Source organism: Alternaria postmessia (assembly GCF_024291825.1).
Source record: "Alternaria postmessia strain BMP 2775 chromosome Unknown scaffold_46, whole genome shotgun sequence".
Lineage (NCBI taxonomy): Eukaryota > Fungi > Ascomycota > Dothideomycetes > Pleosporales > Pleosporaceae > Alternaria > Alternaria postmessia.
The window spans coordinates 135,863-163,331 of NW_026260119.1; the positions used below are offsets into that span (position 1 = coordinate 135,863).

General features: G+C 51.9%; 13 protein-coding genes across 13 annotated transcripts; 6 read left to right on the forward strand and 7 right to left on the reverse strand.

Annotated features, from left to right (window-relative positions):
• Positions 1 to 195: 195 nt before the first annotated feature.
• On the forward strand, positions 196 to 2,282 carry J4E82_007149 (uncharacterized protein; the record flags this gene model as incomplete). The annotated part of the gene is made up of 3 exons (XM_051733398.1): positions 196 to 265; positions 316 to 495; positions 544 to 2,282. The coding sequence occupies 3 exons, from the start codon at positions 196 to 198 to the stop codon at positions 2,280 to 2,282; spliced, it is 1,989 nt and encodes a 662-aa protein (XP_051586858.1).
• A 2,768-nt stretch (positions 2,283 to 5,050) lies between these two features.
• J4E82_007150 (uncharacterized protein) lies at positions 5,051 to 7,087 on the forward strand (the record flags this gene model as incomplete). The annotated part of the gene is made up of 4 exons (XM_051733399.1): positions 5,051 to 5,316; positions 5,369 to 5,567; positions 5,617 to 5,818; positions 5,910 to 7,087. 4 exons carry the CDS (start codon positions 5,051 to 5,053, stop codon positions 7,085 to 7,087), a joined length of 1,845 nt encoding a protein of 614 aa, XP_051586859.1.
• Positions 7,088 to 7,773: 686 nt separating this feature from the next.
• On the reverse strand, positions 7,774 to 8,772 carry J4E82_007151 (uncharacterized protein; the record flags this gene model as incomplete). The annotated part of the gene is made up of 2 exons (XM_051733400.1): positions 7,774 to 8,623; positions 8,678 to 8,772. The coding sequence occupies 2 exons, from the start codon at positions 8,770 to 8,772 to the stop codon at positions 7,774 to 7,776; spliced, it is 945 nt and encodes a 314-aa protein (XP_051586860.1).
• Positions 8,773 to 9,706: 934 nt separating this feature from the next.
• J4E82_007152 (uncharacterized protein) lies at positions 9,707 to 10,729 on the reverse strand (the record flags this gene model as incomplete). The annotated part of the gene is made up of 3 exons (XM_051733401.1): positions 9,707 to 9,838; positions 9,903 to 10,655; positions 10,727 to 10,729. The coding sequence occupies 3 exons, from the start codon at positions 10,727 to 10,729 to the stop codon at positions 9,707 to 9,709; spliced, it is 888 nt and encodes a 295-aa protein (XP_051586861.1).
• Positions 10,730 to 11,311: 582 nt separating this feature from the next.
• Positions 11,312 to 13,354, reverse strand: J4E82_007153 (uncharacterized protein; the record flags this gene model as incomplete). Its single annotated transcript, XM_051733402.1, has 1 exon — positions 11,312 to 13,354. One exon carries the CDS (start codon positions 13,352 to 13,354, stop codon positions 11,312 to 11,314), a length of 2,043 nt encoding a protein of 680 aa, XP_051586862.1.
• Positions 13,355 to 14,700: 1,346 nt separating this feature from the next.
• On the forward strand, positions 14,701 to 15,546 carry J4E82_007154 (uncharacterized protein; the record flags this gene model as incomplete). Its single annotated transcript, XM_051733403.1, has 3 exons — positions 14,701 to 14,776; positions 14,833 to 15,342; positions 15,401 to 15,546. The coding sequence occupies 3 exons, from the start codon at positions 14,701 to 14,703 to the stop codon at positions 15,544 to 15,546; spliced, it is 732 nt and encodes a 243-aa protein (XP_051586863.1).
• A 36-nt stretch (positions 15,547 to 15,582) lies between these two features.
• On the reverse strand, positions 15,583 to 16,119 carry J4E82_007155 (uncharacterized protein; the record flags this gene model as incomplete). The annotated part of the gene is made up of 1 exon (XM_051733404.1): positions 15,583 to 16,119. One exon carries the CDS (start codon positions 16,117 to 16,119, stop codon positions 15,583 to 15,585), a length of 537 nt encoding a protein of 178 aa, XP_051586864.1.
• A 901-nt stretch (positions 16,120 to 17,020) lies between these two features.
• J4E82_007156 (uncharacterized protein) lies at positions 17,021 to 17,863 on the reverse strand (the record flags this gene model as incomplete). The annotated part of the gene is made up of 1 exon (XM_051733405.1): positions 17,021 to 17,863. One exon carries the CDS (start codon positions 17,861 to 17,863, stop codon positions 17,021 to 17,023), a length of 843 nt encoding a protein of 280 aa, XP_051586865.1.
• Positions 17,864 to 18,136: 273 nt separating this feature from the next.
• J4E82_007157 (uncharacterized protein) lies at positions 18,137 to 18,951 on the forward strand (the record flags this gene model as incomplete). Its single annotated transcript, XM_051733406.1, has 2 exons — positions 18,137 to 18,532; positions 18,604 to 18,951. The coding sequence occupies 2 exons, from the start codon at positions 18,137 to 18,139 to the stop codon at positions 18,949 to 18,951; spliced, it is 744 nt and encodes a 247-aa protein (XP_051586866.1).
• A 338-nt stretch (positions 18,952 to 19,289) lies between these two features.
• Positions 19,290 to 21,359, reverse strand: J4E82_007158 (uncharacterized protein; the record flags this gene model as incomplete). The annotated part of the gene is made up of 1 exon (XM_051733407.1): positions 19,290 to 21,359. One exon carries the CDS (start codon positions 21,357 to 21,359, stop codon positions 19,290 to 19,292), a length of 2,070 nt encoding a protein of 689 aa, XP_051586867.1.
• A 726-nt stretch (positions 21,360 to 22,085) lies between these two features.
• J4E82_007159 (uncharacterized protein) lies at positions 22,086 to 23,271 on the forward strand (the record flags this gene model as incomplete). Its single annotated transcript, XM_051733408.1, has 2 exons — positions 22,086 to 22,650; positions 22,706 to 23,271. 2 exons carry the CDS (start codon positions 22,086 to 22,088, stop codon positions 23,269 to 23,271), a joined length of 1,131 nt encoding a protein of 376 aa, XP_051586868.1.
• A 59-nt stretch (positions 23,272 to 23,330) lies between these two features.
• Positions 23,331 to 24,454, reverse strand: J4E82_007160 (uncharacterized protein; the record flags this gene model as incomplete). Its single annotated transcript, XM_051733409.1, has 2 exons — positions 23,331 to 24,219; positions 24,273 to 24,454. 2 exons carry the CDS (start codon positions 24,452 to 24,454, stop codon positions 23,331 to 23,333), a joined length of 1,071 nt encoding a protein of 356 aa, XP_051586869.1.
• Positions 24,455 to 25,067: 613 nt separating this feature from the next.
• Positions 25,068 to 27,332, forward strand: J4E82_007161 (uncharacterized protein; the record flags this gene model as incomplete). The annotated part of the gene is made up of 1 exon (XM_051733410.1): positions 25,068 to 27,332. The coding sequence occupies one exon, from the start codon at positions 25,068 to 25,070 to the stop codon at positions 27,330 to 27,332; it is 2,265 nt and encodes a 754-aa protein (XP_051586870.1).
• Positions 27,333 to 27,469: the final 137 nt, after the last annotated feature.

Below are 27,469 nucleotides of genomic sequence, written 5' to 3' on the forward strand. Positions count from 1 at the left end.
CAGAACCAGTAACTTTTTGCTTCGGCTCTCACTCTCTTTTTATCGCCAGTGCATCAGCCTTGAGTGCTTCATATGTGGAGAAGCAATGCCCTCAGATGCGGGCATTGTTACCATACTGCGAGACGGAGCCATGTAGCTAGGATATTCCGACGAACAAATTCAATAACAAGCTTGCCAATTGGCAACGATGAGTTCATGCTGGCTATGCGAGACGGTGTCTTGAAGGAGGAACAGAGCCATCATGTAGCCAAAAAGCATCGTTCGGGCAAGTGCTACCTACGTCTCCTGCAAGCATAGTTGACTGACGGAACGCAGGTGGAATAGGTATTGCTATTAGTGGGGGTGTCGACTCAATGGCACTTGCCGCGCTGTATACACAGTCCCGAAGAAAGAACTCTGAGCTACCCAGTGCTCATGGATTCATCGTGGATCACCGAGTGAGACCCGAGAGCACCGAGGAAGCCGAATGGGTTGCATCGCAGTTACGCTTGAAGTGTGAGATACAGCACATGGTCTTTGCCATGTAACACTAACGCTGTCTAGTTGACATGGACTCCACCATTCTTCCGCTCACATGGCCCGACGGCTTCAACCTCAAGGACGTGAGGCGATTCGAAACCGAAGCGCGCACACTTCGCTACCAAGCACTAGGCCGAGCATGTAGAAGCATGAAGATCGCACGTCTCATGGTGGCGCATCATGCAGACGACCAAGCGGAGACGGTCATGATGAGGTTGGCGAATAACAGACTACGGTCGGGGCTCCAAGCAATGCAGCATCAAGAGTGGATACCAGAGTGCGAGGGCATGTATGGTGTGTACCACAGTGGTGAATACCAGAAGCCAAATCGCAAGCTAGACATACCATTCCCCGTCGAGCGTGGAGGCATACATATTTTCCGGCCACTGTTGACATTTGAGAAGACAAGACTTATCGCAACGTGTGAAGAGATGGGTGTGGCTTGGGCAGAGGACAAAACGAACCAGATAAGAACGCTTACATCCCGCAACGCTATACGGCATATCTACAAGAACTACAAACTCCCAGAGGCTCTGAGCGTCAAGTCGCTGGTTGATGTTTCGCAACATATGCAAGAGCGCATTAAGCGACACAAAGCCCTCGCCAACGAACTCTTCGACAAGTGCCTGATAAAGCTCGACATACAGACAGGCTGCCTTGTGGTCCGATTCCCTCCTTTTTCCGACCTACTGCCCCAGCGAGGCTATGCCGAAGCCGACAAGACCGATAAGACCTACGCGAAGAACACAGCATATTGCCTACTAGAACGTGTGGCAGAATTGGTCACGCCCAGCTCCAAGACGCCTCTGGGGCCACTCGCTGCAACCGTTCATCGCATCTATCCCGAACTTGAGGACTTGGAGGAAGACGAGCAGATTGGGCACTGGAATGGGGTGCGAAAGAAGAACTACTGCGTCTACAATCTGTGGTGGCGTTTTTGGGACCAAACTTCGCCATTTGACAAGCATGAGCACCAAGAAGCAGGCATCGATTCATCTCTACCTCATCCACGAGAATGGCTGCTCACGCGGCAACCCCTCGATGCACACGAGATATCAGATACTCAGAATCAGATCGTCTATCCCCCGCGGATGCCGCCAAGAGAAGAGAGAAGAAGACTGGTCGATGGCCGTTACTGGATCCAACTGAATAACCGTCTTACATACGACACACTGATCATGCGCATCTTCTCGAAAGACGACATGCGCCACTTACCAACTTCTCAGCAAAACAAAACTCAGATGCTGGAGCCTGACGATGTTCGTCCCTACCGCTACATTATGGCCGCCTTTGATCTACTGAAACCAGCCGACCTACGTTTTACCCTGCCTGCCGTTTTCCGAAAAGACGTTCGAACAGGTAAGGAAACTCTAGTAGGGTTTCCAACGCTCGACGTGAGCGTCAACTGCATGGGAGCACCAGATTTCTGCTCGTGGAGCGTGCGCTACAAAAAGATCAACTTTGGGTCACGGTCGGCGGCTGATATCATTGTTCCGGGTAGCTCCAGAAAGGACATCGTTGCTCACGAGATGAGGGGGAGGATGGTTCTTGAAGGTGTGGAAAAGGCACGGGAGGCAAAGATACGGAAGACAAAGAGGAAGCAGTACCATGAGAAAGTCCACAGCGACACCCACACAAGACACAAGCGCATGGTACGTTTTGACGGAAGAGACAGCAGGAGAAGAGAGTGGAAAGCAGCTGCCGATGATGTGCAGAGAAGTATGCAAGCAGAAACAGATTCACTAAGCTTTCCAAAGGAGTAAAGTAAAAGGAAGGATATGTACCGTAGATGTAGCAATTGATACCCTATGCAACTGGATACAGAGTATCTTGGCTAGATTTTCCAAGTGCGGCGAGGTGTAAGAATTGTCCCGCAAGGCTAAAGCGATGACGTCGTGGGGATAGACACGTAAAGTGCATCCAGCCAAATGGGGAAGGCAGATATCGTGGGTGCCGTCTCCACCAACGCGCATCGCGCTCCTTCCCCGCCCTGCAGCGGCAGTCGAGCGCCATTGCTCTGAGCTTATGAGCTTATTTTGACTGCTATTACTTTGCAGACCGCCTGTGGTGTTGGTGTTGGCTTTGTCATCGATTTTACACGGTGCATGGTTGGCTTATCTCGACTGGTAGGCGTGTTGCATCGATCGTGCAGACAAAAGACGGCCCCATGTTTCCTTGACTCAACAAAGAAGTGTACCCCAGCAGGGCGGGGAAGATTACCAGACTAGGGTAATGGAGTCGTCTTGATGTAGTGCTGCAGATACTTACACCGTACCTGACACGTGGTGCGAAATGTGGAAGAAAACCACAACCTCAACAAGTGTTGTATGGCTTGCTCGTGGTAAAAGTAGTCCTATACGCTATTGACGTTGACTCGTGCGGTGGATCCCGGCCGGGAGTCTTCGAGTAGCCACAAGCTCCGCGCTCCAGAGAGAAGCGAGAGTAGTCAGGGACAGAAATCCACATTATTTTCGATCCTCAAAACCCTTTGCCATGTCTCGATTGATTGTTCAACTGGACTATCCACGTGTCAAAGCCATAGAGATGGTGGCTTGTAAGATATTAATTAATGTGTGGAGTCTGCTCATGGCAAACTTCTCAATGGCATTTAGCGTTTCAAAGTCATGAAACAGAGCGCGACATGACTTGGTGCACAAGGTCGCTCACGCCAGGCACAACGCCGCACGGAAGTGGTCAGCCTCTTGTCGCCAAATTTGCGCCCGGGTATCTGTGGCGGTGAGTGAGACGCGGATTGGATACGGTCATAATTATTGCCAGGGAGATCGTCTGCGGAGTTTTATCGAGTGCTCTGTGCGTACCGTGGTGTTGGGCAACAACCGCTGATGACAGGATGCAGATCTCAGTGGAATTTCTTTTGCGCGTCTCAGGTTTGACAGCTGTCGACATGTGTGGAGAGTTGCTGTTTAGTTGCAAGATGGGCGACTGTCTTGATACGAGAGATATGTAACAGGCGGCTTTTGGGTGTGGGAGGCTAGTCTATGGTGCTGCCCGTGGTTGATGCCCCTTTCACGTGAGTGGGAATATTGAGCCGGCATTGCCCTAGCACACTGGCCAGGTGTTTTCGGCTGATCTGAGATGAAAGGCGACAATTCTGAAGAGTCAGTCCAACTTTAGCAATTTTCACTTCACCCGCTGTTGTGGAAGGCGGTGTCTGCAATCTCGATAACGACGATCAATGCTGTGATAGTTTGTGCAAAGTGGTAGAGGGTACCTAGGTACTGTGTTGACGCCATCGAAATGCCAGCCTCGTGAATATTTCGGATCAAAGAAAAGCAAGTTAAGCGTGCGTGAACGCCAGGAAGACCAAGGATGGCGGCACGTAGTCTCTTCGGCTGCATTCGCCAGTGTGAAGGTTAGCAATTTGGGCGCCAGGGTCTTGACGCCTTTTTGTAAACGGGGATCACGCTTGGAGGGTGGTGGCGTGGCGCGATTCGTTACGTGCAGGCCGCTAGAAGTGTCTAGCCTTGGATACTCAGACGTGCTTGGCGTGGCGCGAAAGGTCGAGTTGTGCAGAGTTCGCGATGGCGCGACTAAAGACGGCTGTGGTGTAGCACAGAGTTGGAGAAGTGGTGACAAAGGTGTTCACAGCAGCCGTTGAGCCGCCCTTTTTATTTTGTGTCGAGTGAGGCTCGAGAAAGGCTCGGGTGATGATGTGCATGTTGTGGGTTGGCTGCAGAATAGGGATGCCGATCACGGTTATACTCATCATGGCAGATGATGCGAAAGCTGGATGTACAGTGTAGTGATGCTGACGGTTGATCGATGACAAAGGCCTGGCTGGAGACGAGATGCCCTAACAGATAGCTACATGTTTACCACGACGGCGCCGATTAATCCTGTCCCGTCGCCGCCTAACCGTGTCTCGTGAGCGATCAAAGATAGCAGAGTCTCAGGCTCTTTCCTAGGGTTGGCGATCTCTTCAGCAAGTGGTGAAGAGGGGCAGACAGATCATGCGACCACGTTCCAAGGGTCTGTTGACCACGAGCTTATCAGACGCGTGGGCGCCAACCATAACAATCCGCCATGTGCCGATGAGCGACACAATCCAGCTTCTGCTCACCGTGGCCTTGTTCCTGAACGACGGGTTGATGCTGGATGCACAGTCGCTGTTTCAGAGCTGCTCAGTGCATAACGTTGGTGAATGGTGCTATTCGGGCGGGCTAGGTGCAGGCGGGTCCGTCTAAGTGGACGTGCAGCCGCGAAAGCCAATTTCGTTGCTAACATCCCTGCCTGGCGAACCCCTACCTAGCAACAGCCCTCACCTTAAAGTTCTCCCATTCCTTGATCGTCTGAGATTTTCTATCCTTCTTTCCTCCTCACCGCCCTTCACATCCTTAACAAGGTCGTGCCTGCTTGTCTGCCGCTGCACTTTGCGAGCGTAGAACTTTCCCTTTCCGTACATCTTGTAATACCCCAAACATTGAGCTTGCCTCGACAACACTCCTCTTTTCGAACCCACTTACCCCCCATACAAACACTTCCGCTCCCAAAACAAACAGCAATACACAACATGTCTGCCCCCGTCGACGCCCCCAAGCCGGTTGAGGTCCCCGAGGTTGGCACTGCTGGCACCGTTGAGCCTGCGCCAGCACCAGTTGTCGCTACCGAGCCTGTTGTCGCAGCGCCAGTAGTAGAGGAGGCGCCAAAGACGGAGGAGGTGCCCAAGACTGAGGGCGAAGCTGCGGCCGCAGCGCCAGTTGAGGAGGTCAAGGAGGAGAAGGTGGTTGAACCCATCTACAGCGGTGCGCTTGGCTACAAGGCACCCGGTCTGAAGAAGTGAGTCTTGGAGCATGTCACCGCCGACGATGGTTTATTGACAAACTTGCAGCGCTTTCCGCTTCGCCAAGAAGTACTTCTGGTTCGGCGAGGAGCCAGTTGCCGCTGACAACCTGAGGGAGTACCTCCGTGGCGAGAAGCCCGAGGTTGCCCACCCCGTTGCCGCGTGGTCCAGCCAGACCGGAAAGGGTCTTCTTTTCTTCGTTAAGCACGCTGACCAGAAGGAGCACCCAGCCGGTGTGCTCAACTTGGTAGGACACAATCTCTTCCCGACAGGAAGCCACAACTAACATGCATCAGGCCTATGCCACTGACCTCGCCAAGGACGGCGCTGTCGCTTTCGCGTTCAAGATCTCTGGCCACAAGCACACCTTCGAGGCCACCACCGCTGCCGAGCGCGATGGATGGTTCGTCGCCGTTGAGAAGGCCATCACCGAGGCCAAGGCCTCCAAGGACACGATCGAGTCGAGCGAGGGCTACAAGGAGAACAAGGAGAAGATTGGTAAGTTTACACTTTGTCCAGGTCGCGTCGCGTCGCGATGGCACTAGTGGACGATCTGGCCGTGTTGCTGCAGTAGGCTAACATCCCGCAGGCAAGCCCACCGCGCTAGCGGGAGCTACATCCTCCGCCCCCAAGAAGAGCATGGACGCTACCCCCAAGCTCGCCGAGGGTGAGACCGCCGCCGCTGGCGAGCCCGTCGCTGCTCGTGCTGGATCTTCCTCCAGCTCCTCTTCCGACGAGGAGAAGCGCAAGAAGGCTGCTAAGAGCAAGTCTCGCTCTGTCTCCCGTGGCAAGCGCGCCAGCCTCTTCGGCGGCCTGCTCGGAAAGAAGGACAAGGAGCCCAAGGAGGAGACCGACGCCGTCAAGACCGAGCCTGAGGTCAAGACTGAGGAGCCTGCTGCTGTTCCTGCCGTCGTTCCCCACCTTGACGAGATTCCTGCCACCACTCCCGTCAACGCCAACGATGTTACTCACCCCGCTGAGACCACAACCGAGCCCACTGCTGCCGTTGTTGCTGCCCCTACTGAGGAGGCTGTCAAGGTTGACGAGGCTGCTGCTCCCGTAACCCAGGAGAAGCCCAAGCCCCAGAAGCGCGGCTCCATCTTCGGATCTTTCGTCGAGAAGCTCAAGTCTCCTACCACCGAGAAGAAGGAGCACGAGGCTGGTCTCGCCGCCACTCCCGTCAAGGAGAACGAGACCATTCCCGAGGCCTCCAAGCCTCTCGAGGAGGCCCAGGTCGCCGCACCCGTCGTTCCTGAGACCACCACCACTGCCACTGAGCCAGTGGTCAAGCCTGAGGAGGTCAAGGCTGTCTCCACTCCTTCCAAGGAGAAGGACCACTTCAAGTTCGGAAAGTTCTTTGGCTCCAAGGACCGTGCCAAGTCGCCAGCTCCCGAGCCCAAGGTCGACGCTGCCGCTCCTCAGATTGCGGACACCACCGCTGATCCCGTTCAGGCTGTCGAGCCTGTCCCTGTCGCTGAGACCAAGGTCGAGGCTACCCCAGAGACTGAGGCTCCCAAGCAAGACAAGCGCAAGTCGTTCTTCGGCAACCTCGGACGCTCCCTGTCCAAGGCCACCGGTAACAAGGCGCCCAAGGACAAGAAGGAGGCTGTCAGCCCCGCTCCCGTCACCGAGGAGGAGACCGCTGCTCCCGTCGTTGAGGAGAAGAAGGAGGAGACCGCTACCCCGGTTGTTGGTGATGTTCCCGCTGAGGCCAGCGTGGCCGACGCTTCGAAAAGCGCCAACCCGACTGTCGCTACAACTGCGTAAGGTGTGGTGGGAAGATGTCAGCCTTTGCAACGACAGCCACGACGGAATGACGGAAAAGCAAAGACAACGTAAATCCCTTCTTTGACCGCCCGACCAACTCTGATACCCCCAAAAATTTGCTTTGGATCTCGTACATGGATTCAGGCGTGTTCATTTGGATCAAGTTTCTTCACATATCCCCTCTCATATTCGATTTCTCCTTGCATCTGGACCAACTCTTTGTCACTCTCTTTTGTGGATGGATCGCGATGGTTTAGACTGATACCACTTTAGCTGTTTCTCTCGTTTTGATACCACTGGCGGATCTCGGACGCACCTTGTTTTATCGCGCAATACCCCGGATACCCTCTGCGTACCGCCTTGTTAGAAGGAGTACACAAGCGGCCACTAGGGCACACATCGACGTAATAATCTCTAATAAACTGTCGTTGCTCTTAACCTGATTGTTCATGTGCAGTGTGATGTCCTGAGATTTACGTGTCTATACCGTGCAGTGTGAATAAGCCTTATTCAGAATGTGGTTTTATGTCCGTCTTGTGTATGATTGGAATGCGCTTTCTGAGAACAATCATGGTGTCAATTGTGTTCACAACTTAGCCAAATGAAGAAGCGGTGGTTGACTGCTTGTTGCACGCGTGAATATCGTTTCCAGTGATGACATGCTTTACATGGTACGCTATACTATCTTACTTCTTCTTGCCATCCAGATCCGAGTAGAAATTCCATCCAAAGTTAGCACTCGGATCGTTGAACCTCAACTTTTTGTCAATCTTGGCAATCTCCTCAACATCCTCACTAGGCAATTCAAAATCACCCTCCAAATTTGCCTTGATCCTCGACTCTGTCTTACTCTTTGGGATAACAGAGTGGCCCATGGCAATACCCCAAGCCAGCGCAACCTGCGCGCCTGTCTTACCATGCTTCTTTCCTATCTCAACGAGCACTGGGTCGTCCATGAGTTTGTTCATATTCTTCCCGGAGTCGTAGATTTCATTCTGGTTTCCAAAAGGTGAATACTGTGTTACATGGATGCCTTGCTGCTTGTGGTAGTCCGAGAAGGCGTTTTGCTGGAGGTAGGGATGACATTCTATCTGATGGACAGCAGGAACGACGGTAGTTTCCTTGATCAGCCGCTCGAGTTCACTTTTGCTGAAGTTGGAAACGCCGATTGCGCGGGCTTTCCCGCTCTTGAAGCATTTCTCCATGGCTTTGTATGTGTCGACGTAGTCGCTGTCGCCGGGCTTGGTCTTACCGTTGGCGTCTTTCGGGAACATCTCTGAACTTCGAGCGAAGGGAGAAGGCCAATGCATGAGGTAGAGATCAAGGTAGTCGGTTCCCAGGTCTTTGAGTGAAGCGTCGAGAGCAGCTTCTACGTCATCGGGGTGGTGCGAGTTGTTCCATAGCTTAGTCGTGATGAATAGCTCGGAACGAGGGATGCCGGATTTTTTGATGGCGGCGGCTACTGCCGGTTCGGTGCCGTAAATGCGTGCTGTATCAATGTGGCGGTAGCCGGACTTGAGGGCTATGGTGACGGCTCTGATGCACGTGTTAGTGAACGCCAGGCTTCTTGTCGATGACAGGGAAGCTTACGGCTCCTGAGCCTCCTTGTCCTGCCATGTTCCAAATCCAACAGCTGGGATCTTCGCGCCCGTGTTGAGCGTAAAGGTTGTGCCATTGTGTGCCATTCTGACTTGTTGTGGGTGAAGTTGTCGCGTTATTTGCGATAGTCTGTTTGTGGATGTTGTGCGTAAGGAACGTGAAGCGGATGATGCGAGCATGTTGACGCTATTCGTATTGTTTAAATGTACAATGCTGTTCTCTTAGTGAGTTTTTATGGTACTCATATTAAGAGTAATTCGTCGTCATTGCGGCCTATGTTACCTCGGGGAAAATGCCGATGATGTCACAGGGTTCACGGCACCCATCACGGTATCGGTAGATGATGTAGTGACTTTTGAGCTAGATGGGACGGCATCGAACACTTGACGAATAGCTCAGAGTAGGATCAGTCCATTCCATGAGATTGGCTCAATCAGCACTCTGTTGAATGGACGTGTGGTGATGTTGCTAACCCGGGTTTAAGCACAGGCCGGAGATAGTGACCTAATGTTCGAGTGCGAACGAACTCACACTCGTCTAACGTATGCATTGTTATATCACTCACTGGTAAAACGAGCCCTTTATAAACGGCGTGAGCGTCTGTTGTGCCACAAGGAAAGGAATCAATGGTACACGTTACCATATGTGCTGTGGCCCAGCTATCTGCAGTATATGCTCCATCATTGTCATCTCAATATTTTTTACAGATGAAATGTGGAACCCAGAAAATCAATGGGTAAGATTATGTTTTATTGGAGTGGGGTTGCAACCATTCCAGACCTGGCCTGGCGACTACAATTACAAGCTCGAAATCACTACACCAAAGAGAGAAACTGAATTCCTCTTTAGGGCAGAGTACTTCTTCCTACTACAATAAAGCATATTAGATTTATATAGATGTTAATAGAAACCCTAGAAGGCTACAATACTACTAATCTTTATAAGTTTTCTTATTAGGAGACGATATAGACTTCAAGCTATACCTTGTCATTGACAGAAGTGAAAAGAAAAGGAAGGGTATCAAACAATAAACACAAGCCCGGTGATGATGAAGTTATTAGCAAAGTCCCAGTAAGAATGAGATTCCAACGTCTCGGTGTCTTGGTAGACGCGCCCACCATAGGCGAGGCGGACTTTGATGGTGGAATCGAGCTGTATATTGTTAGCAATGTGCTTGCTTTGCGCAGGCTGTGTAGCGGGGAGAGAGAAGGCGTACCTTTGCTTGCTGCTTCAGCTTCTCAATGATGATTGCGACAGTGTCTCGCAGCCGAATTACGACCGGAACATCCTTCTGGTCATGGCTCGTCCTTATTCGCACACGTATGAGGCCGTTGGAACCGTCGTCGACCGGGTCGTCCAACGTCTCCTGGATAGCACTGGAGCCGGCATCTCCAGCCACGTCCTTGTCGTCCATATCATCTTCTTCTGCCAGTCCCTCTGGCTCAATAACCACCCATTCGGGAACTTTGTATTGGACGCCAGTCGGATCGTATACGCCTCGCCAAAGTAGTCCCGTTGGACACGTGCAATCATTGGCATCCAGCATCGTCTGAGCCTCTTGCAGCTCCCCAGCCTGTAGATAGTGCGCTACGAGGCGTACAGCGCGCCATATCTGCTCCGAACCTGTGACTTGTGTGTCCCACCAGTCCCCGCGCTCCTTCTCCAATCGCGATCGCGTCCATGTCAGGTTCGTGGAGTCCGTCAGAGGCTTGACGCGGCTGCTGGTCTTGGTGGTGATAGAAGCGAGCGTATTCGGCAGGCGCGAGCGCTGAGCAGAGGGGATGGGCTTCAGCGGGGTGTTTGGGCGATTATCGGCTCGTGGTGGGTGGACATTTCCCTGCGAGGCATGAGAGGCGCGTGGTGAAGGAATTGAGCTTGGTCGCGTCGAAGGCGCCGTGATGTTGCGCGACGATGAATGCGCGTGGACAGCAGGCGGACTATCGTCGCTCGTGCGTGAGGCGCAACAGCCCTAATGGCGTGTGTTAGAGCGTGCGAAACAAAGGAATATGCGCTGAGGCATGCGATCTGCATCCGACCTACCATTGTGGAATCCTACCCCTCAATCGTGGGCTGAGCCGACATGTGTGAGCTAATAATGCGCAGAGCGAGCGTGGGACTACAACAACAATGCTAGAGGGGGATGAATGTAAGTGAATGATGATCGCATGAGCATAGTGTTTCCCGGGTAGGAGTGTATGAGGCGAGTTGAGGCGAGGCTGTAGGATTCAGGGAAGTATCAATCGATAGCAGGAAGGCGCAGTCTACAACCTCTGGATGGTTGCATGGTTGCCGCGGTACGCCTTCCGCTCCTCCCGTGACCAGAGTATCAGACTATTACGAATGCCTTGCCACGCATCTCCATGTGCACAAGGAAGGCTGGGCCGGTCCATTTGGGAGTTGTGTCTAGTCACTTGGCCAGCACACAGTCGTTGTGAAGTGAGCGTCATGCAACCGCGTCGATCCACGCGGCATGCCGCTCCGCACAAACCAACCTTCCGAGCTGCGCCGCCTACTGCATGCCCCTTTGCCAATCATCATCATGTGTTTTTTTTTGAGGCAAGTGCAACAATAACATTAATCTGAATATATTCATAAAATCGAGGAGACGTACTAAGTACGATGGAATTACGCATAGCTCCCTGCCGCCCAACTCTTCCTACTCTCCCGACGGTCCTCACCCTCAAAGAAGATAGCGACGCGATTCGGCTCCCCTTTCCCTCCCTCATGATAGTCGTACTTGATCTTCTTGAACTGAAGTGCCCTGGTCTCTTTTATCTCATCCCCACTCATGGTCATAGCCGACTCACCCTTGATGCGACTTACAACCGGGTTCAACAACATAGCCATACTGAAGTAACTCTCATCCCGCACAATCGTACGATTGGCAAAGATGCCCATCAAACAGAGTGCCAGGAATTGGATGAAGCATATTCCGCCCAAAATACTGAAGATATAGGACCAGTCCACGTTGAGTTGTTGACCCTGTGAGGGAACGACAGTTTGCTCGGTGACGTTGTAGCGGATGCCGTGGTCGTCGAACGCGGCTACAGCACCGATCGTGAAGCGCATTAGCAAGTCTTCAAGCTCTTCTTTCTTGAGCTCGTGCGCCGGAGACCACTTGGAGCCCTGACTGTAGGATCGCGTCTGTTTGTCATCCCAGCTATTCCAGGGAAAGCCCGTCCAGCTTATTGACCCGGCGGCTATACGAGCGAAGTCGTCGCTACCGTACACTGCATCCGAAGCGTTGCGACCGTTTATTGTGATATCGTTTTTCTTGAGCTTGCCATCTATCACTTCTCCGACGGTATTGTTGCAGAGAAATAGGGACGTATCATTTACGCGTATATCGTCTGGCAGTCGGACGATAGTGAAGTTCGTACACCTCGGACCACAGCTCTCATACACGGATGCCATCCAAGTGACAGATCCCCAAGCTGTTTCGGTGACATCGTGCTGGGTATATTCTTCCGTGCCCGGCTTCCTTCCCATGAGATATGTACCACGTTCATCATCCTGCAGAGTGCTGTTTTGTAGCTCAAGCTTCTCGCACGTTGCCTGGACACTCATAGTGCGGGAGCTAGCTACGTAGTTGATCCACGGATGCTTTGGATCGCGGTTGAAGAAGCGATAATGCCAGGCGTCGTCGCCTTTGTAGATGGGTGCGCCTTGTAAGCCGGATGGATCAGTGTCCATCTCCTCGATAGTCGTGAAAGGAAATTCGGGGTAGTCCATGGCCTGCGTACCGAACATCCAAGCCGTCTCAAGCGAGTTCTCAGTAAATCGAGGCTTGTCATAAATAAGCATGGGTGAGGTGTCGTTCACAGACCACCCATTCATATCGGCAACGATTACAGTTCCATAGGAAAAGAGGGGAATTTCTGAATTCTCCATTGGCCAGAACAGACTCAGTAATGCAACCAAGATCTGAGAGCCAATGTTGAGAGACAGCCAAGCTAGGCACGCAAGCCACATCCACTTGGTCCCATCATCTCTGACATCCTTGAACCAGCCAAACTTCCGTAGCCAAGTCTTGCCACGAAATCCAGGTGAGCTGAGGATCATCAACTTTGTGACTTTGGCAAGCGAGCTTAGGTGTAGTATGAGATCGAATACCTCCAGACTGACATATCGTCTAGTGAGGAAGGACCATCGAAACACGGAGGCGTAGTGCTTCAACGAGGCCAGGATGTTCAAACCCAGACACAGCGAGAGCCCAATGGTGAGCGAGTTGAAGATTCGAACATCGAGATTGGAAAGGACGATACGGCCGCGCCATCCTTCCCATGATTTGAGTGTGACACACATCGCTGCACTGAAGAACAGCGTCACGAGGAGCTTCATCGCTCCAGTTTTCAGGAGCGTCTTGCGGGCTTCACGGTGATCGAAACGCTTAACTCGATTGTGATGTTTGTGGTGGTAGGCTCCGTTTTCTACACTGAACGTAGAGCTGGGGGTACGGGGTGTATTCAGGGTGGTGTAGGCACCGCCTTTGGAGTCTATGACTTCGGGCGACAAGACCATCGGTGGTGAGTACGACGTATCGTCGGGTGCGTACGATTCATCGTGTCGCATCGCAATATCTCCACCGTCGTAACCTGGCGGTTCGGCTGAGCTCATCAATGGCGCATCATCGGAATGCCCACCACTGACTGTGCGGTTACGGTCCATCGCTTCTTGCCTCGCTTTCGAGAGAATGGGGTATCAGAGCTTTACCCCACAGCTGTGAAGGTGGGTTTGCGCAGCTCCAGATCTCGTACCCAGTCCGACGGGACGGTACAAGCGTTTTGGATGGATCTAGCCTAACTAAGTAGCGAGTAGGGCTGTATGCGTATTCGGCAGCGAAATCGGAATCACTGATATGGTAGTGGCCGTGGTTCCTGAGTATTTGAGGACGAACCAGAGCTATCGCGGGGTAGGTTTGCAAGGCTTCGCCTAGGGAAGTCGCAGGAGGTATGGTTGAAGGCAGAGGAGATGAGACAATTCCCATGGAGTGCACATGGCGTTCTTATCGCTCCCTCCCGACAAGTTCCCGCACGGCGATCCAGGAAGCATTGGTGGCTCTGGGGGCTGAAAGTTTGGGGGCCACAACAAGCGCAGCTGCAGGCCTCTTGAGCGGCACAAGACGGGCGAAGCAACTGGATAGTCCCGCGGAGAGGCAGAAGAAAAGATGAAAAGAGGTATCAGGATGTAATAATAGAAGTTGGAACAGTCGTTCTGCTACTTACCATGCGCCTATCGTGAAGCAGCCCCCGATACAGAAGCGTGATCCAGCTCATGACTTCTTCGTCTTGCATTCTGCCGAGCAAAAGGCTGAGCCTTACACTAGAGCCAATGATTGTAGGGATCAGTAGTCCTATTGTTAGCTTCAGCAGCCTGTTGAGTGCGCATCGTTTTATCGAGGCGCATCTAGCCTTGTGAGTGTGCAGGTGGCCTGAAGCCACGAGGGGGCTGAACTCCCCATTCGCCTAGGATGCAACAGCGGGAAGCTACTTGAGTAGCGCGGCATGGCGGAAAGCGCAAGGCGGAAAGCTTTTAGTATGTCGCAGAATACGATTGAACTCGGGTATGCACTTATGGAAATTACGCGAGGGTGTATGAAGCTTGAATAAGTATTGTTGTGGATGTTGTTGTATTCGACGCGACTGCCCGGGTGGGAAGGAGTACCTGAGCTTCGGCCGCGGCTCGCTCGCTTGACGTCTCTGTCAGCTTGCACCCATGCGAGTACTCACCAATCTCCGAACTGCTCACAGACATTACAATCGTTCTGTACTGCTTTGTACAACGACTCCGTCATCACGAGGCTACAGCGAGGTTGGATTAGTGATGATCCGCGCGCGAGAGAGCTTCAAGCCAACTAGCTTCATATATTCCCCACATGGAACTACCGGCCGATTACAAATGACTGTGGAGAAGATAGCTTGAAGGGCGCAATGTCAACTGACCTCAAACATCTACTTTTTGTCGTATTTATCCTCGTCTTGCTCGCAGCTATCGATCATCACAGTTAAGCAACAATGTCGTCGTCAAAGGTAATCCTGTTTGACCTCCCTAGCAGAGACGGCGCCGCGTGGTCGTTGAACCCATGGAAGAGTACGTTTTATTTTCACTTTAACTATGATACGTCAGAAACACTAACAAGCTTGCAGCTCGTATGGTCTTGAACTACAAGAAGATTGACTACACGACCGAATGGGTGGAATATCCCGATCTCATGCCCAAGCTCAAATCCCTCGGCATTCCCCCGAACCCCAAGGACGCACCTGGTTATTTCACCGACTACAGCAGTCCTGCTATCAAGCATGCAGACGGCACCTACCAAATGGACTCATGGCCTATTGCTCTCGAGCTCGAGAAGCAGCACCCGAGCCCTTCTTTACACTTCGACGATCCGATTGTTGTGAAGATCAGGGACCTCCAACCCAATTTGATGGATCCGCTCAGATCCCTAATTATCCCTCGGGTGCCAGTAGCATTCTTGAACAAGCCAAGTGCTGATTACTTCTACAAGACGAGGCAGGAGTTGTTCGGGAAGCCGCTGGAACAAGTAGAAAAGGATGCTGATGCTGAGGAGTGCTGGGAGAAGGCTAAAGCGCCAGCGAAGGAGATGGGCGATCTGCTGAGAAAGAGCGGTGGCCCGTATTTCCTTGGTCAGACTGGTAAGTGAACACCACTTCAGTGGAAGATTTGAATTATGCAATGCTAATCAGAAAGCAGTGTCTTATGCAGACTTCATTCTTGTGTCAATGATGCATTTCATCAAGCGCGTAAGCGAGGATCATTTCAAGAAGCTTATGTCTCTTGATGATGCCTTCCCAAAGCTCTTCGAGGCGAGCAAGCAGTGGTTGGAGAGAGAAGATTAGTTCGTCCTTTGCACGTGGCTTGGAGGACTAGTCGACTCAGTCTAGATTCCCAACAAGTACCTTGGCCTTGCGCAACACTTCTCGATCTGTCTCATAGAACAGCAACTCTTCAGCATCAGGATACGAGAACAAGCCTGTCTCAACCCCCTCTTCACCAGACCCCTTTGTTTCACCAGCACTTTCATACATTATCGCAATATACCACCAAATAATCTTGACACCCTGACCCTCTCTCACAGTTCTGACAGTAACCATGAAAGGCTCCACTGAATTGTGTAACGTGCGCGGCACATCAGGAGCATCCGCTGCATCACCTACAACAGGCGTTCTAGCAACCATGTCCACAGGCAGGATATGACATCTATACCCAGTTTCCTCGTACACCTCGCGCAGTGCGGCCTCCCGATGCGCTTCTCCGACGTTTCGCCGTCCTTTCGGTAGTACCCACATATTTGATTGAGCGAGGTGGATGAGACAAATCTTCTGGCGAGTGGGATCGTGGGCAATGGCGCCGCAGCTCTCGATGAAGTTTTCCGAGGTATATTGGCGTGTCGGACAGGGCGATTGCGCCATGTTGTGTGTGTTTGAAGATACACCTGGTGTGGATGGTGAGAAAGTGAATCGTGGAGGTGCATGATTGACGCCTAAACTGTAGCTTGTTGGTAGTCGCGTCGGACCAATGAAATCATGGTCAGCGTAAGGATGCAAAGAACCTCGTATTCGGTGACTCCAATACTCTAGTACAAATTCTACTAGCAAATTGCCGCAAGTAGAAGGTCCGATAAGGCTAGCCTATGACTCCCAGCCTCGAGTAACCTACCTGTCGTGAGTAGGGCGTGGTGCTCTAAAACATGGAAATATCTCTAGACTTGGCTCGACATCGCTTCTTTGTACCACTTTCAACATGCCATCTACCCAAGATATCGTCATACGTCCAGTTCCCTTCGACCATCCAGATAGCGTTCAACTCCGTACCACCCAACAAGCCGAGTTAACTGCTCAATGGGGTCCAGATTACTGTGATCTACCATCAGCTGCTGACGTTGCAGTCTTTCTTATTGCATATCACGACGACAAACCAGTAGGATGCGGTGGCCTACGTCCTCTTTCTTCAGCTTCGGAAAATGCACGCAAGAGTTCCGCTGAGATAAAACGGATGTTTGTTGCCCCAGCATACCGGGGCCGATTGTGCGGGGATGACGGGGCGCGCACTTCGGTTGCGCAGCTGATACTTGAACAGCTGGAAGGCGAATCACGTAAAAGAGGATTGCCGTGGTTGTTACTGGAGACAGGCGTCGATATGACAACGGCGAGGCGTTTTTATGAGAGATGCGGATTCGCCCAGCGGGGGATGTTTGGGAAATATTCGGAGGCTGAGGCGAGTGTTTGCTATGAAAAGTGGCTTGGTGGTTCTGTGTCGTGATTCTGGCCTGGCGGAGATGCTAATTTGGAGAGAAGAAAAATTGCTTCTTGCTTAAATGTGTTCTCCGCGAACAGACAATGGCAAATGGGTCCTCTCCAGAATATATACAAAATTGCCCACCTTTGGTCTGTGTGTTACCGCATCGTTGGTCCTCTCGTTCCGTACTTGCCAGTCATTGTCCTCAATCTCGCGCTTCTCCACTAGATGCCACAGATCAGCTGGATGTGGGAAAGCTACATCTTGGGGTATCACGTCCTTTGCGGACGCATCCAGGAAATAGAAACGATCGCTTGAATAAGACAGAGCGATCCAGCGCGCCCCAGGTTTTGTCACGAGCGCTAAATTCACAGCCATGACGACCAAAGGATGAATAAGTTCCGGAGACTTGGCGGGATCCAAATGGAGGGGTTCATAGGATCGAACTGCTAGCGGATACGGTGAAGGAACAAGGACGTCGTCTGCACAGGCAATGGAGTCGGATGTTGACTTATCAACTATAACCGAATAGGTAGCGCGCTTGCATACACGCATCACAGACTTGTAGTCGAGCAGATCTACAGCGTCCCAGCGCATGCACGCGACATTGGCCCTCGGATCCTGGTATATCTCCTGTTCGCGGATCTTGCCAACCTCAATGGCAACTTCCGAGTAGTCCAAGTTGTGTATCTGTTGCGGGCTGTCTACATGAGCGCGCAAATGGTAGGATAGCAGCGAGGTGCCGCAACCTATGTGAACAAGTTGGGGCTTGGGCGTGGGCGTAGCGTCTAAAGAATCGACAATGTAGGGATCCAGGACATTGGGAGCCTCGAGCCATTCAAAAGGATCCGTGTTGGAAGCGAAGCGATGATTCCAGTACGCTTGCGACCCGAACGAGGGCGGTTGCTTAGAAGGCATTGCGACCTGGGACACACTGGCGTCAATACTACTCTGCGATTAGTCGTCGTCTCTCCACTAACAGATCGAAGGTGAGTTGCAGCCGAAGCGCGTGTACACGCGCGATATGAGTGAAAAGGGGCTTGTTGCCGTGAGGAAAGAAGTGAGGAGAGGCGATGATGCCCAAACGATTAATTGAAGGTATGCGCCGGCCCGAGCTTTCTCCGGCAACTGAAGATCTTCATCCCATGGTTCTGCGGACTCCCGAGACGACGAGCATCACCACCCACAGCCATGGCCACCCTCCAATCGATACCGCGCTTCCTCCTTCCCCGGGGCCCGCTGCTCCTGCGACCTCAAGCCCGCGCCTTCCTCCCACTGCCCTCACCCACCAGTGTCCGCCATGCCTCCATTACCCCCAAGGGCCTGTCAGAAGAGTTCCGGAGACGGCGAGAAGCACAGCAGCAGAGGGGAGCGCCCGTAATACCGCAGCCCGACAAGTACCGACCGCCGTCACACAGCAAGCGAGCCCCGAACCGGAATCTGGAGAACAAGATCTATGGCGCGCCCGTATCGGAAGAAGACAAGAAGCGCATGGCATCCAAGAAATACCCCAATATGATGAGTCCAGAGGGCACCTTCTCGCATTGGTTCCTCCACAATCGGGCAATTCATCTGTGGATCACAATGGTAGCGCTCCCTCCAACACCCCGCCTGATTGTCCAAACGTCCCCCCAGGCTAACCCCACTTTGTTCAACAGGGCATACTCGTCTCCCTCGCCATAGCCGCATGGTACATGGACTTCATCTCCAAGACTGTCTTCGGCCACTTGCTTCCTACACGCAAAGACTTTGTCCGCCACCCCTTCGAATCCACCTCGCGCTTCATTGAAGTCTACAAGATGCACATGGCGCAGACGTCGCAGCAGTACCAGCAGCAGAGGCTGCAGAAGGCCGAAGAGGTTGAGAAGAGGAAGCAGTTCCGATTGGAGAGAAAGAGGGAGGCTGAGGAGAGGGGCGAGGAGTATGTCGAGGACCCGAGGTATTACGTTGGTGAGGATGGTATCAGGAGGAGGAGGGTGAAGAAGTGGTTCGGCATCTGGGAGTGAGGTTGTCTTTGGGCGAATCATTCTGATCACTGAAAAGTACACCAGCGACAGGTCTAGTGGCGAAGATTGGACCGTATCGTATTCGAGGACAGTGTAGGATATGAGTCATGTGCGACAACAAGTCGTAGGACCGTGATGACAGGAGAAGTCAACAAGCCAATGTTCAAAATCTCAACTTCGTTGTTGAACTTTGGGCTATCGTTGTAACGAGACGTGTACATGGAAGTATGTATATTAGAGATTTTGATCTCATCTATCAACAGGAATGAGAAATCAGGCACATCTCCTAGCAGTTCAGCAACAATAATGCTGCGCATTCCAAAGAGATGCCTAGACTGCTACGATAATCTATCAATCCCACCTCTCCTTTCTTCTTCCCTCCTGCCAACCCAGACATCATCATCTGGCGCCATACCCCTCTCTACTCCTTCCAGCCCACACAACCCATCGACTTCCTCAGGTACCTTCCAACCCCTCATCTCTTGCGTCCTAGTGGCAAACACCATCATCAAGCCAGCCTCGGTATGCCAGCCTATATGGCAATGAAACGCCCACATGCCTGGATTATCCGCCACAAATGATATCAACAGCCACCCGTATCCTTCTACACTTGCCGTATCCCTCCGCAGCGGATTAGTCAGATTGAGATGACTTCCAACATAGTCGGGTTCGAGAAGGGAAGAAGGTGGATACCCGTGTCCCTGAGCGAGGACGAAGAACTTGTAGCCATGGAGATGGAAGGGGTGGTTTCCGTCGTCTAGATTCTGTATGAGGATCGTTATGGTCCGCGTCGATTGCGTCTGGTAAATGAGTTGGTGCAAAGGGTCAAACGTGTCCGTGTCTAGAATTCTTTCGTGAACACTCGACTCGACGGTCCGTGTCGAAAGCATGGTGTTTAGGATCGGCGAGGTAGCATTTGTGCGAAAAGAACTATCGTTCAAATAGCCTCGCGAGAGTCTCCAATCCCCGATCTGGAACGAGGAGCGGAGGTAGAGGGCGTATTGAGTATCAATCTCCGGTGGTGCTATTGCGATGACAGGCTCCAGAGTCGAAGTGTTCAGGTCCCGACATTCGACATCGATAATCTCAGGCCAATCCTTGCTCTTTGGTACAAGATCCTTCGTTTCACTATCCGTTGTAGGATAGTATAGTATACCCCTAACTTCTTCTTGCAATTCCGGCTCTTCATACGCAAAACAGTGCGTCACCATCCTCGCACGCATCCAATACGCCTCTTTGTTCCCATCCTCACTGGGTGGAGTGAGGACTATACTGTACCGCTGCGCAGGGTTGATGTTCAGCCGATGAACTGATTGAGGGTACACATCCGTGCCATCTACTTCTGTGACCTGGAACTCATGTTCGTCAATTTGCAAGGCAAATTCTGCAAAAGCCCCAACGTTGATAATGCGAAGTCGTGTATTGCTCGTGCGCGACAAGCTAAACAAAGCATTGCTAATGCCAGATGATGAACAGTTTCGATTCGGTAAATCGGCGCAGTCTCGCACGTTTCGTCCGTTGATCAGGGCAGATGGGGGAACAGGCTCATCGTTCTCACTGCCGGGGGAGAGGTACTGCATGAGTAGGTCGGAGGACAGATCATAGTAGAAGTCCGACAGTAGAATTACGCGGTCCTGTTCATACGGTACCTTCTGCAATTCCATCTTCTCTTCTCCGTCCCGGGCGTGTATGATGAGCGGTCCCACGAGTCCATCTGACGCTTGCATGCTAACGTGCGAATGGTACCAGTACGTTCCTGTTTGCCCTGTTACATTGAACCGGTATGTTAATGAATGACCTGGGGCAATCGGACACTGCGTGACTCCCACTGTTCCATCCATCCAGTTTGTGCCGTTCTGGTAGAGACCGTGCCAGTGGATAGATGTGGCATTGGTGGCTTGGTTGCGGACATGGACAACAAGCTCATCGCCTTCGTTGCACTCGATCAGAGGCCCAGGAAAGGTGCCATTGATGAGTATCATAGGGCGATACACTCCGTCAGGATTGAGAATGTGGTCGGTTACTTCCCAAGTATACTCCCGGGTCGTGGGTGGAGCGTTAAAATCCCATCCTGAAGAGAGTATGTAGTCTTCTTCCGGTCGAAGTCTTGCAAGACTAGAGGTAGTGGATGGCGAAGCAGTGTGCTCGCTGCCGGTTAGTCCTCGGTGCACCAAGACGATAATTGTGGAAATGAGGAGAAAAACAACGGTGGTGACTCTGATCCATGGCCGCCGAGGTTTGTGGTGCTGTGCGGTTTCGTGCTTATCGGTCCAGCGCGGTCCCCGATCATCTTCTGTGTGTTCGCTATCGTCGTCGGTAGATGCATGTAGCAAGCCAACTTGCTCCTCGGGCTCACGTGCGTTCGAATTAGACATGTCTCTCATGCCAAAGCTTTGGTCTCGGCCCATCGCGGCTAGCTTCCACAGTCCTTCATCAATTCCCGGCCAGTCTCATAAGAGCGTCACACAGTGTTCGTGTAGCTGTAATCTCTTCTATGTTTGATGTCACTGCCCTCAAATCCCTGATCGTCCCTGTAAGTTGGTGGCAACCGTCACTACCTGTCATCTCATCCAGGGAGCCTGTGAATGCCATCGCCACCATCAGAACAGCCGCTGCACGAGTGCAGGAGATCATCCCGCCACGCCGCTTTATCTGCAGCGTGGTCATGTCCTGTGTCCGCGGGTCGTGCCATCAATCAACGCAGATTTGCCGAGTTCGACCTTGCCCAGGGTGTGTGTCCAATCAACTTCGCACGTTGATCTCGCGAACCCATCCAAAGCTTGTCCACCTTCCCGAAAAGCTTAACCTCCCGCATTCAGTGCATCGATGTGCGAAGTACCTGTTCCAATAGTGTGCACATGTGCGATACACATACCGCAATTGGTGGGAATGTGGCAGCTTTGCTGCAGTTAGTTTTCGCGAGGTGTCCAGACCCTTTGGATACTAACAAAAGCGGCATCCCATGGCCCTGACAGATGGTATGAAAAGCCCGCTGGCAGATGGCATGCGTGTCTGCCTGCTGTCATTTCATTTGGGTGTCTCTTTGTTGTTGCTGTGACGTTCTTTGGTAAGAAGCCATCGAAAAAGTGCATCACCACCAACACTAACTGGATTGTCAGCGTGGTTAAACCATCATGATTACTCCCTTCGTTTTATCACTAGCATTGCTAGCGAACCTCAGCCCAGTACATGCTATAGTCAAAGGCAAGGCATTCGACCGTATTGCCATAATATGGCTTGAAAACACCGACTACGACCTCGCAGCAGGGGATCCGAACCTAGCATGGCTCGCAAAGAAAGGCATCAGCCTTACGAACTACTTTGCTGTAACCCACCCTTCTATGCCCAACTACGCCGCATCGATATCGGGCGACTACTATGGCATCAACCACGACGACATGGTTGCGATTCCCTCCAACGTATCCACATTGGTAGACCTCCTCGAAGACAAAGGTGTGAGCTGGGGCGAGTACCAAGAAGACATGCCGTCGGTTGGCTTCCAAGGAAAATCCTACACGAACCCTAAAACTGGAGCCAACATGTACGTCCGCAAGCATAACCCAGCCGTGCTGTACGATTCGGTAGCGCAGAAGACGGACAGATTGGCCAAGACGAAGCCTCTGACCATGTTCAAGCAAGACATGGACAAGAACCAATTGCCGCAGTGGATGTTCGTTACACCCAACATGACAAGCGATGGTGAGTATCCCCAAAGCACGGTATATTCATTCGGAAACATACTCACGGTGTACAGGACACGACACTACCGTGACTGTAGCAGGAACTTGGACGCGGAAATTCCTCGAACCCCTCCTCACCAACAAGAACTTCATGAACAACACACTTGTCATGGTAACTTTCGACGAGAACCACACCTACGGCAAACAGAACCGCGTCGTAAGCATCCTTCTCGGAGATGCCGTTCCTGCTAATCTGGTCGGTACCACGGATAATGCCTATTACAACCATTACAGCGAGATCTCTACTGTACAAGCGAATTGGGGCTTGCACACACTAGGCCGTTGGGACGTAGGTGCTAACGTGTTCAAATTCGTAGCTGCAAAGACTGGCGATACTGTGCGAGCATGGTCTGGGAAGGTTCCCTTCAGCAATATGTACTTCAATGCGTCCTACGCTGGAAAGTTGAGCAACAAGAATACGTCGGTTCCTTGGCCTGTACCGAACACCAATGCGGTATTTGCGGGAAGGAGTGTATTGCCAGCTATTGCGGATACGTGGGGGAAGCAGGTCGGACAATCTGCGTATACGACTGCGTTGGAGATTCCAGACGGCATGCATCCAGAGGCCGAATTCAAGTAAGGATTTGACAAACAATGACCATTGGACTGTAAATATTCCCTTCAATCTTGTAATCAATATTATACTGCCCATCGTCTGCGCGTCTCTAATTTTACCTCATCCATACTCTGAGCATTCCGATGCAACACAGCTCCAACGACTTGTATCCTGCACACATCCGCGTAGGCACCCTTTCCAATCTCTTCTGGCCACATGTCTGGATGCAGGATTGTGTACTCAGCAAGCTCCACACCTTCTACTTGTTGGAGCTTCTCTAAGAAAGCATCGCGGCCAGGGTCGGCCATGGGCATGGCGACGCCCGTATATACCACAATGACACCAGTCGAGGATAGGATTTTCACCCCTTCCTCCACGATACGCAAGGATATATCTAGGCCAAATCCAGCACCACCATCTGCGTATATGGGCAGGTCCTTACCGTCGGTGCTGGATGCGATGTAGGGCGGATTACTCACGATGAGATCGACGCCGTAGTGCTTCATTTCCTCAGGTACGGTTGCATAGAGGTTTGACTCGGAAAAGCCAACCTTCACACCAGCCAGCTGTGCATTGACATCGCCCAGGCTCAGCGCACGTGGATTCAGGTCCAGTCCTAATGTCTTTGCCTGAGGATATGTCCTTGCCATATGTATCGCCCCTGCGCCCGACCCGCAGCAGACATCTATAATGCTACTAGGTGCTTGTGGAAGATGTCGTGTTATATTTTGCAGGAATGAAACGAAGAGGTATGTGTCAGGTCCGAAGAAGACGGAATCTGAGGATGCAGGGAAGGACGAGTGGATGTAATAGGGTGACGCGGCACCAATTTCGTAATTCGGGAGGTTGGGAAGGTAGAAGTTGGATACGCGGATAGTGGAGCGGTAGCCCCCATCATCACTTTGAGTGATTATGGAGGCTTTGTGGAGGTTTTCGAATACATCGTCAGGTATTATTGATCGTAGAGCTTCCCTGTCAGGTTGTTAGCATGGCAAGGTGAAAGAAAGACAACATGCATATCGTACCTGGTACACGGTAGATTCCATCCAAAGAAATCATACGCGTTCTGGGCATCTTCTGTCGAAACATTGGAACGTCTCTTATTTACCACCCTGGCCTGTGTCTCTGGAGAAGGACATACAAAGACATACTTCTCCTTGGCCAGGTGCTTAGTGAGAGCCTGGTAGGCAGTCGTGATTTCAGTCATGGTTAAAGAAGTGGTACAAGTCTAGCTCCGCGGGTGGCTTCATTGCGCAACGCTTTCTGAGACACAGCCAGCAGATGCAGCTGTCAAGGCACATGATACCAAGAGTTGCTTGCGCCGCGGAACAAACGTAGGGGTCAGTGTGACGTTGTTGTTAGTAATGACAGGTCGGTTAGAGGCACCGCGTATGTCGTGCTCGAGCCTTGGTGTCCACAATTGGAAGCTGGCCAGATGTACAATACCGGTCAATGCAAAGAGCCGTCCCTTTTGCCTATAGTGTGCTGCGCCGCTTGCGTTGCAACCAACAAAATGATGTCGCGAAAGTGTTAGGTCCCACTTGTACGGATCCTGCGAACTGTGGGGTACGCTTGGCCTAGCTGCAAGCGGTTTAGTCTCAGATCTCGTCATGGATCGCCTTCAGGGCGATGACATGGACAGTCCAGGTACTGACCATGTACGTATTCATCGTCAGCATGATTCACTGCGTGTACTCACATGGGTGTGGCTACTTTGCCACAACTGCGCTAACAACAGTCAAAACACCTGCGCTCCCCAATGGCTGAGCGACGGAATGTAGTTCGGTGTGCGCTAAACGAACATTACGATTCCTCTCAGCATGTTCATTCTACAAACAACCACAGCGATACTAATCGCGTTCCTTGCACTTGTCGCGTATAACGAAGTTCGAAATCGTCTCGCCAAAGGCCGGTCAAGAAGGAAAGATCTCGAAACTCCAGGCAGTCCAACGATACCCACTACCAACGATGTCAAACCACCGCCGCAAGATGCGAACTTGGAAAAGGACCATGTTCTCGAAACAACCCGGCTGAGCAATGAAGAGCTAGAGAGATACAAGCAAATCTACTACAAACTACACCGTCTCGAGAATCACCCTGAGATTTTGCCAGAGTGCAACGAGCTCCTTCTCAGTCTACTCTCTTCAACAATCGTGGATGCAGTCAAGGAACCAGGAAATGGCATTCTGTCCGTTAAGAGATTCTCACGTGAATCATTAGATGAATTTCTCAAAGCCAAAGATGTCGACGTCACCAACCGGTGGGAGGAGTATCTTTCGCGCCGAAGAGCTGGTGGATCCCGAGAGATGTTTGCCGACAAGGAGGAGGCAAAGTGGTGGCTCAAGCAAGCAGCGCCAGTCAAATACGTTGATGGTGCGTGGCTCGGACACATCAACAAGATCACTACACCATTCCAGTACCGTCAGATTACCAAGAACGCATGGCAGGTCATGTCCGAAGAGCTTGGCGACGGCGACCTTGCAAAGAACCATGTACATGTGTATCGACAATTGATGAACGACATCGACGCTGGTCTTCCTGCTGCTGACTCGGAGGACTTTATCAATCCTCGCCATGGATTAACAGAAACGCGATGCTGGAAAGCTGCCATGGCGCAGCTTACCATCTCCCTGTTCTCTCACGATTTTCTTCCCGAGACTTTGGGCTTCAACATGGCTTATGAAAGCCTGCCACTCCACTTGTTGAAGACCGTCAAGGAGCTTCGCGAACTTCGGCTGAATCCGTACTATTTCGAACTCCACATATCTATCGACAATGCCGATTCTGGTCATGCTGCTATGGCAATGGCTGCAGTTACCAACTACATTGAGATGGTAGCTGAGAAGGAAGGAGAGGAAGCTGCGCATGTCGCGTGGAGACGCGTGCAGGCTGGCTACATCCTCGCTGAGGGCTTGCCCACTACCCCAGAAAGTCCGTCACTGAAGGTCCAGGCTGAAGAGCCTTTTCCTCGTAACAATACTGAGGCGGCGCTAATCGAAATCTTTGCTGCAAAAAGCTTTGTCGCCCACAAGATCCATTGCAACAGTCGCCTGAAGATTGGTCGCCGTTCTTTAGTGGATTGGCTAGAGCCGAATGCTTTCAAAGATGCACAGTGGAAAAGAGAGTTCCTACAGGACCTTGGCAATTGCAGACCTTGGGTAATCAAGGGTAGCAGTGGAAGGAGTAGATTAGTGACAGAGTTGTCCTGGGAAGGCAAGATGTTTGGAAGTTTCACCGAGAAGGAGGTGGAAATCGTAAAAGCGTGGATAGACGAACTTGGCTTGCCTATTCAGAGCCCAGAGTCAGATCCAAACGCATATTTTGAGTTCACAGGACGGTCTTTTAGTCCTCTAGTGGAACCGATGACACGGCATCTGGACATCCTTGTCGACTACCCAGTCCTTGCGACGCCTGAGCCGGACACTCCTTTCAAGAACACCAACGCCAACGATCTGAACATCGATGATGCACCGACTCTTGATCTCAGTAGGCTCAACATCTCCAATTTCCTCCCTTTGTGGTTCACATCACCTACTCTACTCGAAACGCTCCCTGCCGTACCTGTCCGAGCTGCCGACGAATTCGGCTCTGCCATCGTACGCGTACTTCGCGCTCAGACTGGATTCAGTGCTGAAGGCCCCGGTGTAGCCGGCATGGACGAAGTTCACCGTACTGACGACGGTCAAGCTATTGGCCTGGTTGAAGTTGGCCTGGAAATGTGCCGTAGCGCAGGCATGAGGATACCCTCGAGCTTGGAGGAGGCAGTCGCTATGGGCAATGATGAATCAGTTTCTTTCTCGCAGTGGATGGTTTGGATGGGTATGCGATGGCTGACCCACCAGGATCTACTCGTGGGTATGACCTGGGCATTCATGGAGGTGCATGAAGCAATTGCCAGAGGTCAGGGAGACATGGCGTTGTTGTGTGAGGAGAGTCGGTGCGTGCTGCAGGAAATCGTCATCAGGGAGAGAACAGGCTTGGATATCTGCAAAGAAGAGATATTCCAGGACCAGAAACGTAAGCAGGAGTTTTGCACGGGACTTTGCATAGCGAGAAGAGCGATTCAAGCATGTTTCACGAAGTAGCAATCGTAGATAGAAATAGGGATCTAAAGATGCCCTGTAAATTCATTTGTTGCTAAAAGAGACCCTCTGGGTCAAAGAAAAAGAAGAGAAATCAAACTGGCCATCTATATACATCGTCCAGCTCAAATGTATGTACA